The sequence below is a fragment of the Phocoena phocoena genome, chromosome 2, assembly GCF_963924675.1.
Source record: "Phocoena phocoena chromosome 2, mPhoPho1.1, whole genome shotgun sequence".
NCBI classification, from domain to species: Eukaryota; Metazoa; Chordata; class Mammalia; order Artiodactyla; family Phocoenidae; genus Phocoena; species Phocoena phocoena.
The window spans coordinates 31,806,764-31,821,469 of record NC_089220.1 but is presented as its reverse complement, the minus strand read 5'-3'; the positions used below and the strand labels follow the sequence as shown (position 1 = coordinate 31,821,469).

Genomic DNA, 14,706 nt, shown 5'->3' with positions numbered 1-14,706 from the left:
GCCATCTCACATCTTGGACTTCCTGGCGTCCCATTTTCAAATAGTCTGTCCTTTTGTCTGTTTGTGACTTAGGCTTTGATTCCTTGTTGCTGGTTTTGAAAATGATGTCCTGATGGAGTTAGCTGTACACACGTCCGTCTTGGCAACCGGATCCACTTTTGGGGGCAGGGCCTTTGTTCTTGTTTATTTTCATAACCCCCAATGCACCTAGCCTGACTCCTGATCATTGAAGGGGGTGGGAGGAGAGATCTCCAGCAACCTCTTTGTGTACCTATGGGAGGTCTGATGTTTTTCTTTAGTTTTGTGCTTTTCTCTTTTTTGTTTATTGAGATAGGATTTATACAGAGTACACTTCACCTTTTTTTTTTTTTTTTGCGGTACGTGGGCCTCTCACTGTTGTGGCCTCTCTCGTTGCAGAGCACAGGCTCTGGACACGCAGGCTCAGCGGCCATGGCTCACGGGCTCAGCCGCTCCGCGGCATGTGGGATCTTCGCGGACCGGGGCACGGACCCGTGTCCCCTGCGTCGGCAGGCGGACTCTCAACCACTGCGCCACCAGGGAAGCCCCACTTCACCTTTTTAAGGTGTACACTTTGATGGTTTTTAACAAATTTATGTAGTTCCATCACCACCACCATAATCAAGATAGAGACTACTTCCACCTCTCCCATTCTCTCATACTTCTCCCCCTACCTCCAATCCCCGGCAATCACAGATCTGATTTCTATCCGTATAGTTTTGCCTTTTCCAGAATGTCACATAAATGGACCCAGACAGTATGTAGCTTTTTGAGTCTGGCTCCTTTCATTTGGAAGAATGCTCCATATTTTGGAAATCTGATGACCTGGGCCCTAACCCACACTTGATCTATGCCCGCCTTTCTAATAGACTGGCATGGGGCATGGTTTGGGGGTGTGGACAGGGTCTGTGTGAGTTAGAAGCTTTACCTTTGCAGCCTTGTTAGTGCCTCTTTCCATCCAGGGACCCAGCTGCTATGTCAAACCCACTGACCCTCCCCCACCCCTCCCCCACAACGGCACCTGGTGTAAGACAGCCTTATCCCCTGGGTCCTGCTCCATCATCCCTGTACTGTGGGGGGCGCAGTGGAGGAGGGAAACTGGGTGGACAGGCTGCGGTGACCACGAAATTCCTCCCTTGGGGAGGGGGTGGGGCTGGGGTGACAGGGGTCAGGCCTCTCCTGGCTAAAGCAACAGAAGTGGTTCCAGCTGCCAAACAGCTGGAGGGGGACGTCTGCTTTCCCTCACCAGCGTGAAAAGCCCTTTAATTGGGCGTGCTGTTGTCAGGCCTCGCTCGTGGAGGTGTGGAGAAGAAGAGCAGACACCGCTGACACTGCAGACCTCCCCTTCCCTTTGACCTCCCTTATCTCCCCTCCTCCATCTCCGGGAGCCCCACTCTGAGGCCGGCCCTGATCGAGGCCCTCCTTTGCACCTGTGTAAATGCCGTGGCTCTGGGGTCAGGGAAGGGTGAGAGCGAGCTAGCAGAAATGGGGATGTGGATTTTCAGGGCAGATGATGGATTAGATAGAGGGTGGGTGAGTGATGTTCTCATGTGAAACGGCTCCTTGTTCCCAAAGACGCGGTCCTCGGAGAAAAAGGCTGAAGTCTGGTTGTGAGGATGGTGAATCCGGTGACGGGAGGCGGACAGCGTGCCTGACTGGAGAGTGAGCGGCCGAGCTGCATGCAGCTAGACGTCTGGAACGCGGTTCTCGACTCTTTTTTTTTTTTGCGGTACGCGGGCCTCTCACTGTTGTGGCCTCTCCCGTTGCGGAGCACAGGCTCCGGACGCGCAGGCTCAGCGGCCATGGCTGACGGGCCCAGCCGCTCCGCGGCATGTGGGATCTTCCTGGACCGGGGCACGAACCCGTGTCCCCTGCATCGACAGGCGGACTCTCAACCACTGCACCACCAGGGAAGCCCCTGGTTCTCGACTTTTTGTTCCAGGCACTGCTATTCCCCCTTTCAAGAGCAGACGTACCTCCCAGGAATGCTCTTTAGTGCCTGAGGTCTAAAAACTTGAGCTGGACTTGGACTTACAAACATAACAGGGAAAAAAAAAAACCCCTCCTTGCGGAAAGCTCCCTTTGCTTGCCGAGTCCTCCTCCTCTGCTGTCCACCAGAGGGGCCGCCGCCAAGACCCCAGCCACTGATGCCAGAACTAACAACAGACCGCCCCCAGCTCCACCCTCCGGGGCTCAGCGCTTGCCATCCTGCCTTGAAGGAGGCAGTGAGGTGTAGCAGAAAGAATCTGGGCCACTGAGTCAGACTGAGAGGCGTGGTCTACCACTTACTAGCTCAACCTGGCCGAGCCTCAGTTTACTCTTCATTCATTCACTCAATAGATATTTATTGCATCTATTGGGCGAGGCCCCTGCTGGGCACTGGGGATCCAGCAGGGTGACACCCAGCAGATTGCGGTTCCTGCCTGCAGGAAGCTTTCAGCTTAGTGGGGAGGAGGGGCAAGGAACATATAATTAAATAGTTGGTTATTTAATTACAATCGTGACCCAGGCCACAGTGGAAAGTGCAGGGTGTGTGGAGGCTTATCACAGGGTCCTGACTTAGCAGAGAAGTCAAATGCCCTGAGGAAGCAGCCTCTGCACTGAGATTGAAGGATGAATAGGAGTTTATGAGGTGGAAGCACAGTCCAGGGAAAAGGGCCCACACGTGCCAAATCCCGAGGCAGGAAGGAACAGCACAAGGGGACCAAGGATTTCCACCCAGTTCGGGGGGCTGGCACTGGGGGCCTTGACCGTGCCCGTTACCTACTCAGCAGGCACACGGGGTAGGGCTCCTCCTTCTCTTCCTTCCAAGTAGACATTAGCAGATTGGGTTGGGACACTCACCATTATTTATAACATTGATTCTATGGAAAAAATAAATTCAGGGTGTCAAAAATATGATTAATAAATGAATCTGGCTGTTGTTCTTACTCAAGTACGTGCATATGGTAGCTCAGAAAAACCAGAGTGCTAATCACACTTAACATAACTGCCTTAACATAACTCACTTAACATAACTGCCTTAACATAACTCACTTCAGGCTTAGCAACCTTGGGCATCTCAGATGACTGCCAGACTTATGGGTGACATGACTTATCTGCAGAGTGGCGGAAAGCCTTCCAAGGCTTTGTGAGGAAAATTCTCAGGCTAAGGCCAGTTTCACTGGGAATGAATTCTAGGGACAATTACTGATGATATCTGATGATGATACTGTGGGTATATGGATACTGTCTCAGCCGCTCAGCTACATTCTCTTCAGTGACTCAGGGATGTTTTTTTCCTTTCCTTAAATTCAAGGGGAAAATCCAATGGTTAATGTATGGCTTCCTTTATCTGATAGATTTTTCTTAAAAGAAAAAAAAAAGGGACCCAACAGCTTCCATTATTCTATGCATTTGAGAGTGTTAAGCTTTTGGTGGTGGCTGGACAAAGAATATCTCTTTTTATAGTAAGTGATAGAAAGAGGGTATCTTTTAGGTAAGGTTTGATATTCACCCATTCATTCTTCAAACATGTATTGAACAACTGCATTGGATCAGGCACTGGGTTAGGCCCTGTGTATATAAAGAAGAATAAGACACAGTCTTTTCTAGACATGTACCTACATAAATGATAATGAAGTATATCAAGGGTTTTGATAGACATATGAACACAAGGCAGCAGGAGCTCCAAGGAAGTTAACAGTAGCGTTTAAAACATGAAAGCATTTGCTTCTTAGGATGGTGACTTCAGTGGCGGTATGGAATTGGAACTTGGGAGAAAGTTTGGTGGCAAAATGTCAAACATCTATACGTGAGATTTAGGATTGAAAGAAGTCATCATGGATAAAAGAAGAAAACCTGCTGGAGAGAGAAGCCCAGCCAGGCTCCCTGCCACTTCAGGCACTCCAACTAGGCACCAGCAGTGCCTGAAGTCACAGTGTATGCTCCAGGCCCCAGCCATGCTCCCAGATGAATGCAGCCTGGCTGTTATCTCAGCTGAAACCATGTGGATCAGAAGAACCTCCCAGCTGAGCCCAGCCAACGCGTAGAATTGGGAGAAACGATGAATAGTTTGAAGCCACTAAGTATGGGGGTGGTTTGTTTTCCAGCAATTGATGAGTGAAACAAAAAAGTTAAAAGTGAGTAGCCGAAGCTGTGTTACGAATGAATTTATTTTAAAAAAAAACCTCAAATTATTTGAGTTTGGCCTGTGATTTTTAGTCTGATATCATAAAGGGAATGCCACTTGCTCCTCCAACTTGTGGACCTCACACTTCCAAACCATTGCCCTGGTTGTAGAGTACAGTTCCTGCCCCCTCTTCTATACCTGGGAAAAATATAGGTATAGGCATGTTTCCAGCAAGATGCCTTTTTAGAATTTTAGATGCTGGTGAAATCAGCATGGTACAGGTGGAAGTTAAGGCTGTGAAACCAACTCCCTATTATAAAGAATTGAACATCTCCTCCCAGATGGAACCTTAGGCTGCCTCTGTTGTTCCCTCTATTGTCATGGAAACTTGGCAGTCTGTCAAACCTAACACAGCTTGTGGTACTGGAGTGGTCTCCCTGAGCAAAAGCTGTGGCAGGGTTTACATTCTACTCTTCTGGAACCTGAGGGCAAGGATCAACATGTGCGCATTTCAGACAGAAGGGACTGTAGGTCTAACATTGATTTCATTTACCCCCATCTCTTCTCTGGTGAACACAGCCCCCATCGGCAGCTTACTTTTCCAATAGGAAGGATGGAATGTTTTTATGTATTTCAAGTGCTTGTCCTACTTTACAAATGTGAGCAGAACACAAAATGCTGTGTGTTTGCTTTGGAATCACTCACTCCCCAAGGAGAGAGGGAGGGAATAAGAACCGTTTGCAAACGCACAATTGTCCCGGCCCCTTTTGTTTGGTTTCTGTATTACACAATCATACTTAACATAATTATTTTGTTTTTGTTGTCTTTTGGTGAGGAAGAAGGAAGGGAATGGATGTGAGGATTTTTATGAAAATACTATTTCCTCCCCAGAGGGAAATGGTTTAGCGTCTGCCTCGTCGGCGAGACAGCTTGCCTCTGCCCAGCACCAAAAATTTCCACCAACTCTGATTGCTCTTGAGCCCACAACAGACTTCTGTGGCCCGGGGGTTCAGTTCCAGCAGGGTGACTCAGACTCTTCAAGCTTTGTCTGTGGGCGGAGAGAAATGACCCAGTCATGGGAGGTCCTGGGGACTTGCAGCCTGTCCCTCTTGTCTCCAGAAGAGAAGAAAAATCTGTCTTTGTGACTGCAGGTGGACTGTGTTGAACTCCTGGGATGTTCTGCTGTTGAAACCCATAATAATGAATTCATGATTTCATGTCCAGTTTCCAAATGCAGATATTATCGCAGGATCTGCTTCTTGGTCCAGTCTGTCGTAGCTCGGCTCAACTAGGAGAAACTCCAGTGAGCGTGAGCCATTCTCTCCCCACCCCCCCCGCCCCTCCCCACAATAGCTGTGCTCTTCAATCTGGCAGCCACTAGCCACATATGGCTATGCAAAGTTAAGTTAACTAAATGCAACTAAAGATTTAGTTCTTCAGTTGCATCAGCTACGATTTAGTGCTTCATAGCCACACGTGGCTTGTGGCTTCCACACTGGATGGCACAGATATAGAACATGTCCATCACTGCAGAAAGTTCTTTTGGAGTCTGTGGCTTTGTAGCATTGCCGAGTCCCAAGAATGAAATCTTCTCTTGGTCCTGTGGTATCCTGTTCCCTTGCTGCACGATCAGTGTCAGGTTGCTTGTTCTCTCCACCCTAGAGTGCAAGCTCGTTGAGGGCAGGACTATGCTGGCTGTGTTCTGCTTCCCATGCCTCGCATGCAGGGGGCATCATAGTGCTTGCTTGTTAAGTATAAAAGTGGATCAGTGGATGGCTGAACAAGCAGTGTTTGTGGACCCAAGTAATGCCCTAGGGTCCTTGGAGGTTTGGGTGAACCTATTAGGGCATAGTCATTAATGGACAAAGAAGATGTGGGGTATATATATATATATATATATATATATATATATATATATATATATAAAATGGAATACTACTCAGCCATAGAAAAGAATGAGATGTTGCCACTTGCAACAGCATGGATGGACTTGGAGGGTATTACACTTAGTGAAATAAGTCAGGCAGAGAAAGACAAATACTGTATGACATCACTTATATGTGGAATCTAAAAAATACAACAGACTAGTGAATATAACAAAAAAGAAACAGACTCACAGATATAGAGAACAAACTAGTGGTTACCAGTGGGGAGAGGGGTAAGATAGGGGTAAAGGATTAAGAGGTAAAGACAGCTATGTATAAAATAAATAAGCTGTACAATATAGCCTTATAAATAAGGCTATATTGTACAGCACAGGGAATATAGACAATATTTTATAATAACTGTAAATGGAGTATAATCTTTAAAAATTGTGTATCACTCATTGTACACCAGAAGCTTATTCAAAATGGTAAATCAACTATACCTCAATTAAAAAAAAAACCCTCCATTTTATAGAACTCATTGTCTTTTTTGGTTCCTGAAATAGATAAAAATTAGTCACCACAGATGATTGGAGATGGTCTTTAGCAATGGTCCTGGACTGTTTCAGAACTTTTTCCCTTGGCCTTGGGGGCAGTCATTTCTAGACGGACCGTTTTGGGAATGGTCCCAAAGCCCGGAAGGATCTCCGTGTGTGGAGAAAGGTGGGGCTTATTCTGAAGCTGCCTTTAACCTGTCTTTCTCCAGGCAGTGTTTCCCTAGTTATGAAGCTGGTCTCTGGCAGAGCTGCCATGGCATCTCTGTTGGCCCAGGGCAAACCATTTCCAAACCAAATTTATGGCCTGTTCTTCAACACCACAGGGATGCCTGCAGCCCCCCTCTCCCATGAGCTGTGAAGAGACAACAGCGCAACCTCTTTGAGTTTGAAAAGAAACTGTGTCTTCCACAATTCCTCTTTTTTGAAGGTGAACAAAGCTGTATGAGGAGCTTCTCACAGTAGGTTTAAAGTGCCTGGAGGGCAGGGCTGTCTTATCTGGATCTTCAGCAGTTGGTGTCTCACATGGAGTAGGCTCTTGGTAAACAGTTTTTGACTTGGGAATCCAGTTGTTTGTTTGTTTGTTGTTTTTCCATTATAGTTTATTACAAGATATTGAATATAGTTCCCTGTGCTATACAGTAGGACCTTGTTTTTTTACTTTTTATATAGTAGTTTGTATCTGCTAATCCCAAACTGAATCCAATTTTGCAATTGGGTCAGAGTCTCTGTTTGCAGTGCTACTCTGTAATAATTCAAGGCAGTTCGGTGTAGTGGTTAGAAGCGTGGCTCTGGAGCCAGGCCCTGGGTGTCAGGTTCAGCACTGACGCACACTTAGCGTACCCTGCCTCGTAGGGCTATTGGGAAGGTTAAATTAGTTAACGTATCGTAAGTGATGTATAATTATCAGCACTTATTATTATCACTCTTCAGACTTAAGGTCTGGCAACCAGATCCTTCTGTGACCAAGGATGAGTTCCTTGATTTTCTCAGGTGTTAGAAGATACGGATATTTCTTTCCTTGTGTGATCGTGAGAACAAAGGGCATGCTGTTCCCTGGCTCCTGGGGATTGACATGGCAAAATAACTAACAAATAGGTCTTAAAAGCAGGGTCTGACTTCATGTAAGTAGCCCTGACTTCCACGGACCAGGAGAGAGTAGCGTGACAGCAGTGTCTTGATCTGTTCTTGGACAGCTTTGAGGCTACTGGTTGGCCTGCAAGCCAGAGTGTGAGAACACTGATCCCAGCCTCTGGCCAGCGCCTGCTGCTCACCAGGCAGAACTACAGAGCCAAGTCTGGCTGCATTTCTGGGCTGCAGACACATGAGGAATGAGTCTAAGGGAAAAAGAGAGACTTCTAGTCCAGCTTTGCTGGTTGCAGCCACCTGGGTCCTGTGCACATCCAGGTGCCCAGAGCCAGGGCTTCCAAGCCTGCGTCATTCAGCTGGACCTTTGGGTCCCAAGTTTTCCCTGGTGCCCAGTGGGTCGGAGGCTTAGAGGGCTGTAGTGGCAGAGGGGCCTGGGTTGGGGATGGAGAGAGAAGAGACCCACCTCTCAGCCTCGGAGATAACTTATGTTCTGAAGTGGAGCTAGGGCAAGAAGCTGTGGCCCACCTCTGCCCACCATGTAATGTGGGAGGGAGGGGGAAAGCTTAGAAAGGGAGATGGGGGGTGGGGTAGGGGAGTGGCCCAGTGATCCCCGGGGGTGGCAGGAGCCTGGGAGACCAGGCCTGTCACGTCACACCAGCTGGTTTGGAGGTAAATGCTGTGTGGGAAAGGCTGCTTCAGGGATGCGTTCATCCCACAAATAATCAAGTACCCCAGCATTGTGCTGGATGCTGGAGATGTATTCACAGACAGAAGAGACAGAATCTTTGTCTTCTTGGAGCTCAGAGTGGGGGATTCCATTGCTAATCAAATCACACAAATCAATTCATCATCAAACTGTGTTAAGAGCCCTGAAGGAAAAGTGTGGGGTGAGAGGTTATTAGAGGGGGACCCGTCCTCACCTGTGAGAGTCAGGGAGAACCTCCCAGATGAACCCAAATCTGAGTAGGGGTGGGAGGAAAGGGAGAAGGAGCAGTGTGTCTAAAGGCCCAGGGGTAGGAGCAAATGTAGCCCATTTGGGAACTGGAAAGTAGGCCAGTGTACCCGACCAGCAGTGAGCAAGATGGGGACAGAACAGGAAGAGCTGAGGCCAGAGAAGGGGCCCCAGCGTCAGATCTGCCAGACCAGGAGACCATGGGAAGGTCCCCAGGGACAGAGGGGCACCGCTCAAGGGTTTTAAGCAGGGGCAGCCTGAGGGAAGTTGATCCTGTGCAGGGGTGAGTTGTGGATTGTATTGTCCAGTTATTGTTTTCCAGCTGTATTCTGCAGTTGTTAACAGGGGTTCACTGGGAAAGGGGTTCATGGTCAAATAAATTTGGGAGATACATAATCGTATATGCTCTTGATCTGGTTATCTATTGCTGTGTAACAAACCACTCGAAACTTAATGGCTTGCTGTACGCCTGAAACATTATAAATCAACTGTACTTCAATAGGAAAAAAATTTTTTAACTTATTGGCTTAAAACAACTTATTAACGTTCACGGTTCTGGCGAGTTGACTGGGCTCAGCTGGGCGGGTCTTGCTCAGGGTCTCTCAAGCAGTGACTCCTTTTCATCTCTGTTGGTTGCAGTCAGATGATTGCTGAGGTTAGACTCATCTGAAGGCTTCCTCACTCACATGTCTCCGTGCCCGTGTTGGTTGGGCATTTCTCTCTCCACTTGGTTTCGCCTCATGTTAGCTTGGGCTTCCTCCTAGCATGGCAGTCTCAGTGTTGTTGGGCTTCTTACGTGGTGGCTGGTTTCCCCCAGAGTGAGTGTTGCAAGAGGCCCGGGAAGAAACTGCAGGGCTTCACGTAACCTTGCTCAAAAGTCCCAGCACATCACTGCCACAGCATTTTATTGGTCAAGCAAGTTACTGAGGCTGGCCCAGATTCAAAGGAGGGGAATTAGACTCCACAGCTCAACAGGAAGAGTGGCAAATACTTTGCAGCTACGTATCTTTAATCTGCTATACCTCTTGGAGATTCATAATGCGTACGAATGCACCAAAGGTGTCTGGGAAGTCCTGCAGTAAAGAAAACTGTTTAACTCAGCATCTCACAATCTGATGATGATGATATATTGAATCAGGAAATTCCTTTCTCATAGGAAATTGCTTGACTTGTATTCTGCTAGAGAGCAGTGGGCAGAATGGAACGGTGATAGATTTGGGGGCTCAGTACTACTTTCTAATCAATAAAACTTTCCAAAGATGGAAAGTAGAGATTGCTAGTGAGTTCTTGGTTTGGGGAGGTACCCAAATAGAGCCAAGTGCAGAGACCATCAGCGTGGACCAGGAGACCAACTGTCCCAATGGTGAAAGCTTGGATTTGACCTCTGACCAATCTAGGTTCAAATTCACCACTTAGAGCTGTGTACAACCGGGCAAGTTACCTCTCTCTAGCCTTCAGTTTCCTTATCTACAGAATAGGTAGTTCCTATTCCATAGGGTTGTGAGGATTAATGAGATCCTGTGTGTGAATTACTGAGAACAGGATGCCTTCCTTGGTTAGAGTTTGTGGCTGCTTAGTTTCCTACCACTTCTAGGGTTTAATAACTTTGGGTTTATTCTGGACTTGCTTCCCAAGGGCAAACTAGTATTGTAAGTCATGGACTCATCCTTACTTTTCTTGCAAAAGTAACCTCTGTACCCTTTCACTTTTTTTCCAACCTAGTTTCTCATAAGTGACCGTGACCCTCAGTGCAACCTCCACTGCTCCAGGACTCAACCCAAACCTATCTGTGCCTCTGACGGCAGGTCCTACGAGTCCATGTGTGAGTACCAGCGAGCCAAGTGCCGAGACCCAACCCTGGGTGTGGTACATCGAGGTAGATGCAGAGGTGAGTGTGCACGTGCCCAGCAGAGGAGAGATACCTGAGCACCACGCTCCCTGCGTGGGGCACTCCCCATAGGGAGAGCTCAGAATGAGTCTGTTCATTTCACTTGCCAACCTCTCCCCATGTCCTTTCCACCGGGCAGTGTGGGAAGGAGGACTGGCCCAGTGAAGGATGAGTACTTTTCTGGCTTTTAAACACTGCCACCAGGGCTTAGAGAGATATGCTATTAGGCTAGTGCTTTTATTTTTTATTATTATTATTTTTTTTTGTAGAGGTGCTTAAAATGGCAAGACATTGTGGCTGGCTCCTAAATAGGAATTCCACATTGTTGGCCAACAGATGTATTTTGTTTGGTCTGCTCGCATGTTTAAAAATATTTAAAACATTTGAGACAGCATTTAAAAGTTGGGAAATTCAACCTAAAAGTCTGGATTTTTGTACTTCCCATAAAAAATTGGAAGCTCTGGTGATGTTACGTCTGAGTTCCCTCCTTCAAGGCAAACATGTGGCTGGAGCTGAGTAGTAGCTACGTCCTCCCGTTTTCCAGTTTGCCACAGTCCTCAGCACTCCCTATGGTGTTGCCAAGCTGAATGCCATTCTTCACACGGCCAGCCCCTTCTCTAATTTATATCACTTTCCTATGCCCTGTAGGTATTTGAGTTTGTGACCCCTGGACTGATCAGAGCTGTTATAGGAATTGTGGGAGGCTAAGCCAGCTGCTCTCGAATTCTGATTTCCCAAAGAAAGTGCTTGCAGTTCTTGAACTACAAAACATCTTTGAGACTCCTTGGGCTTGCGTGTTTTTGAATAAACCCAGTGAAAAATAATAGAAGTAGAACATTTTTTTCCCTAGGAGGGCCTGGGGATACTTGGGAGAAAAAGAATAAACAGACCTTCGTATAAATATGACCACCCCCCACCCAACTTTTCTGAGTACCACTAAGAGGAAGGTGAGGCCACGTGGCACTCACCAGCCCCTGCCCTTGTGCCCTTGGAACAGCCAGCTGGCTGTGTGTGGGCCCCCTGCACGGCAGAGTGCTTTTTCCCCAGCATTTCTATAACCAGCAGCTGCTTTGTCCATGGCTCCTGTGTGGGATCCAAGTGAATCTCAAATGCACTCCTCCCTCTTTTAGACGCTGGCCAGAGCAAGTGTCGCCTGGAGCGGGCTCAGGCCCTCGAGCAAGCCAAGAAGCCCCAGGAGGCGGTGTTTGTCCCGGAGTGCAGCGAGGATGGCTCCTTTACCCAGGTAGGCCTTGGCCACGTCTCTCAGCCCTGGGTCCTGGGCTGAGGCTGGGGGGAAGGGCCTGGGAGCAGGAGGGCCCTGAGAGCCTCGCTTTCTGGAAACAGCTGAGGACTCTCTGACACCCTCCATGTTGCTTTCTGGGGCCGGCCTCCCCGTCCTGGGCCCCATGCCACCCCTTGCCAGCTGGCAGTGGGTCCTGAAAGGCTCATGCAGGTACGAGCCAGGAAACTGGCATTGCTTGGTCCCCATCCTCCCTGCTGGCCGTCTTCATTTTTCTCTTCTGTCAAATGTAGGCTGATTATTTTTTCTTATCCTCGCCAGTTTCCATGGGCAACCCCCATATTCCCTTCACTGTTTATTACTACCCATTTTATATGCCCCTCCTTCCCGCCCCCAAACCTCTAACAAAGCTCTGCTCCCTTTGAGTGTAAAGTGTCTGGGGGTTGTGGAGTGTGAGTGCATGTGTGGGTGTGTGGTATCTGTGTGTCTGTGTGTGTGTGTGGGGGGGGTTGTCTGTGTGTGTGGGTATCTGTGTGTGCGTATGGTGTATGTTGTGTGGTGTGTGATATTGTGTGCATGTGTTGTGTGGTTTGTGTGTGTGTGAGGGTTGTCTGTGTGTGTGTGTCTGTGTGCGGTGTATGTGTGTGTTGTGTGGTATCTGTGCATGTGTGTCTGTGTTGTGTGGTTTCCGTGTGTGGGCGGGGTTGTCTGTGTATGTGGGTGCCTGTGTATGTGTGTGTGGTATATGCGTGTGATGTGTGGTATGTGGTATCTGTGTGCGTGTGTGGTGTCTGCATGTGCGTGCATGTACACTCGTGTGTGCATACACTCGGATTCTAAAATTTCCTTTCAGGCAGTCCTACCTCTGATCCTGTATGATCTGCTGGCTAGAGCTTGTGTAAAAGTAACGCTGGCTATGTTGAAGTTGGCACAGACTGAAACACGGGCAGCATGGGACAACGGGGTGGTAAAGCTTTCAGGCTGCAGGTGGGGGCACAGTCTAGGGGCGGAGGTGGCTCTAAGAAAGTGGGGAGGACCACTGGACAAGGGTGGGTCAGCACTTGCTTGGGACGGGCCTGGTGCCCAGACTCCCTCTGTGGAGTGGAGTAGTGTCCGGGGACTACTACCTGAGGGCTGGAAGCAGAGGCCTCAGGACTTACACAGCTTCCCAGTAATCCTGAGTCTTGGGGCAAAGGCTGTAGGCTGGCCTCTGGTCCACTGGGTTTCAGGTTTCATTTCGGGGCTGGGCCCAGGGGATTGCTGATTTCAGACCAAGGGCAGGTGGAAGTGGAAACGGGAGGGGTGGTGAGGTCGGGACTCCGTATTTTTTAAAGTTTCCCCGCTGATTCAAGTGTTCAGCCAGTTAGCCATAAAAAGAAACGAAACTGAGTTATTTGTAGTGAGGTGGATGGACCTAGAGTCTGTCATACAGAGTGAAGTAAGTCAGAAAGAGAAACACAAATACCGTATGCTAACACATATATATGGAATCTAAAAAAGAAGTCATGAAGAACCTAGGGGCCGGATGGGAATAAAGACGCAGACCTACTGGAGAATGGACTTGAGGATATGGGGAGGGGGAAGGGTAAGCTGTGACAAAGTGAGAGAGTGGCATGGACATATATATACTACCAAACGTAAAATAGATAGCTAGTGGGAAGCAGCTGCATAGCACAGGGAGATCAGCTGAGTGCTTTGTGACCACCTGGAGGGGTGGGATAGGGAGGGTGGGAGGGAGGGAGACGCAAGAGGGAGGGGATATGAAAACATATGTATATGTATAACTGATTCACTTTGTTATAAAGCAGAAACTAACACACCTTTGTAAAACAATTATGCTCCAATAAAGATGTTTAAATATAATAATAATCCATAAATAAAATTAAAAGACAACCAATAAAGTAGAGTTTTAAAAAAGAAGAAAAAAAAAAGTGTTCAGCCAGGATCAAGAACCACAGGGTTAAGCTGACCTTGGCTGCCCACCCTGTGAGAGGTGCTTTTATTCATTTTCTTGCTTAAGTCTCACCACAAGCCTGCCAGGTAGGTGTTAGTGTCCTCATTTACAGAAGATGCAACCACAGCGGGTCGCAGAGTGGCCAGGGAGCTGGGAGTCCAACTCAGATCCCTCCAGCTCCAAAGCCCTCAATACTCTTGCTGTTCTCTGAACTGGCAGCTTTAAAGGAGGCTCTGAGTGCTCGCTTCGGCAGCACGTGTACTAAAATTGGAACGATACAGAGAAGATGAGCATGGCCAGGGGTGACATGCAAATTCGTGAAGCGTCCCATGTTTTATCGTGACTTCACCCCGTCTCAAAATTCTCCCAGAAATGTGACTCTTTAATGTGTAGCTATCATAATAAATAAAATAAACGTATGGTGCAAAATTTTAGATGAAATGTATAAAAATATTAAAATTCATATCCATATAAAAAACAAATATGTACTAAAATTCCATTCTGAGAGGTTTAATCAAGCTCTCTCCTTTAACTTGAATATTATACTGTTTTGTTTCTTTTCTATAGAAATAAAAATGCCTATTAAAAAAAAAACAAAGGAGGCTCTGAGGTGGAGACTGGAGGAAGGCAGTCTAGTGCGGTAGTTAGCACACCGCTCCTGGAGCTAGATGGCCTGGGCATGAACGCACGCACCACCTCAGGCGCGTTGCTGAACTTCCCTGGGTCACAGTACCCTTATGTGAAAAATGGAGACTGTGATCTCCATTGTCGTTCTATGTGGTAATAATTATTATTATATTATATGTGTTACATGTTACTATTATTATTACTATTATTGAGTATTGCTGTAGCTTACCTCGTAGGGTTGTGATGAGGATTAAATGAGTTAACACATAAAATCTTTGGAACACAGAAATGCTATATGGATATCTGTCATTATCATCATCGTTATCCCCATCTCTACTCTGGTTCTACTGCTCAAATCTTCCCAAGATGTTACAGATGATGTCACCTAAGGAAAAGAAAGTGTTTTGT

At 47.5% G+C, this 14,706-nt stretch overlaps 1 protein-coding gene and 1 pseudogene across 2 annotated transcripts in view; both read left to right on the top strand.

Moving 5' to 3' along the window:
* SMOC1 (SPARC related modular calcium binding 1) overlaps nucleotides 1-14,706 on the top strand; it is a 154,856-nt gene that overhangs the window by 55,019 nt on the left and 85,131 nt on the right. For both annotated transcript variants that reach the window (XM_065871009.1, XM_065871007.1), the window contains exons 2-3: nucleotides 10,312-10,477; nucleotides 11,608-11,720. In XM_065871009.1, coding sequence (XP_065727081.1) covers nucleotides 10,312-10,477; nucleotides 11,608-11,720 — 279 coding nt within the window. The remainder of the gene's footprint in view (nucleotides 1-10,311; nucleotides 10,478-11,607; nucleotides 11,721-14,706) is intronic.
* LOC136119502 (U6 spliceosomal RNA) lies at nucleotides 13,909-14,008 on the top strand (annotated as a pseudogene).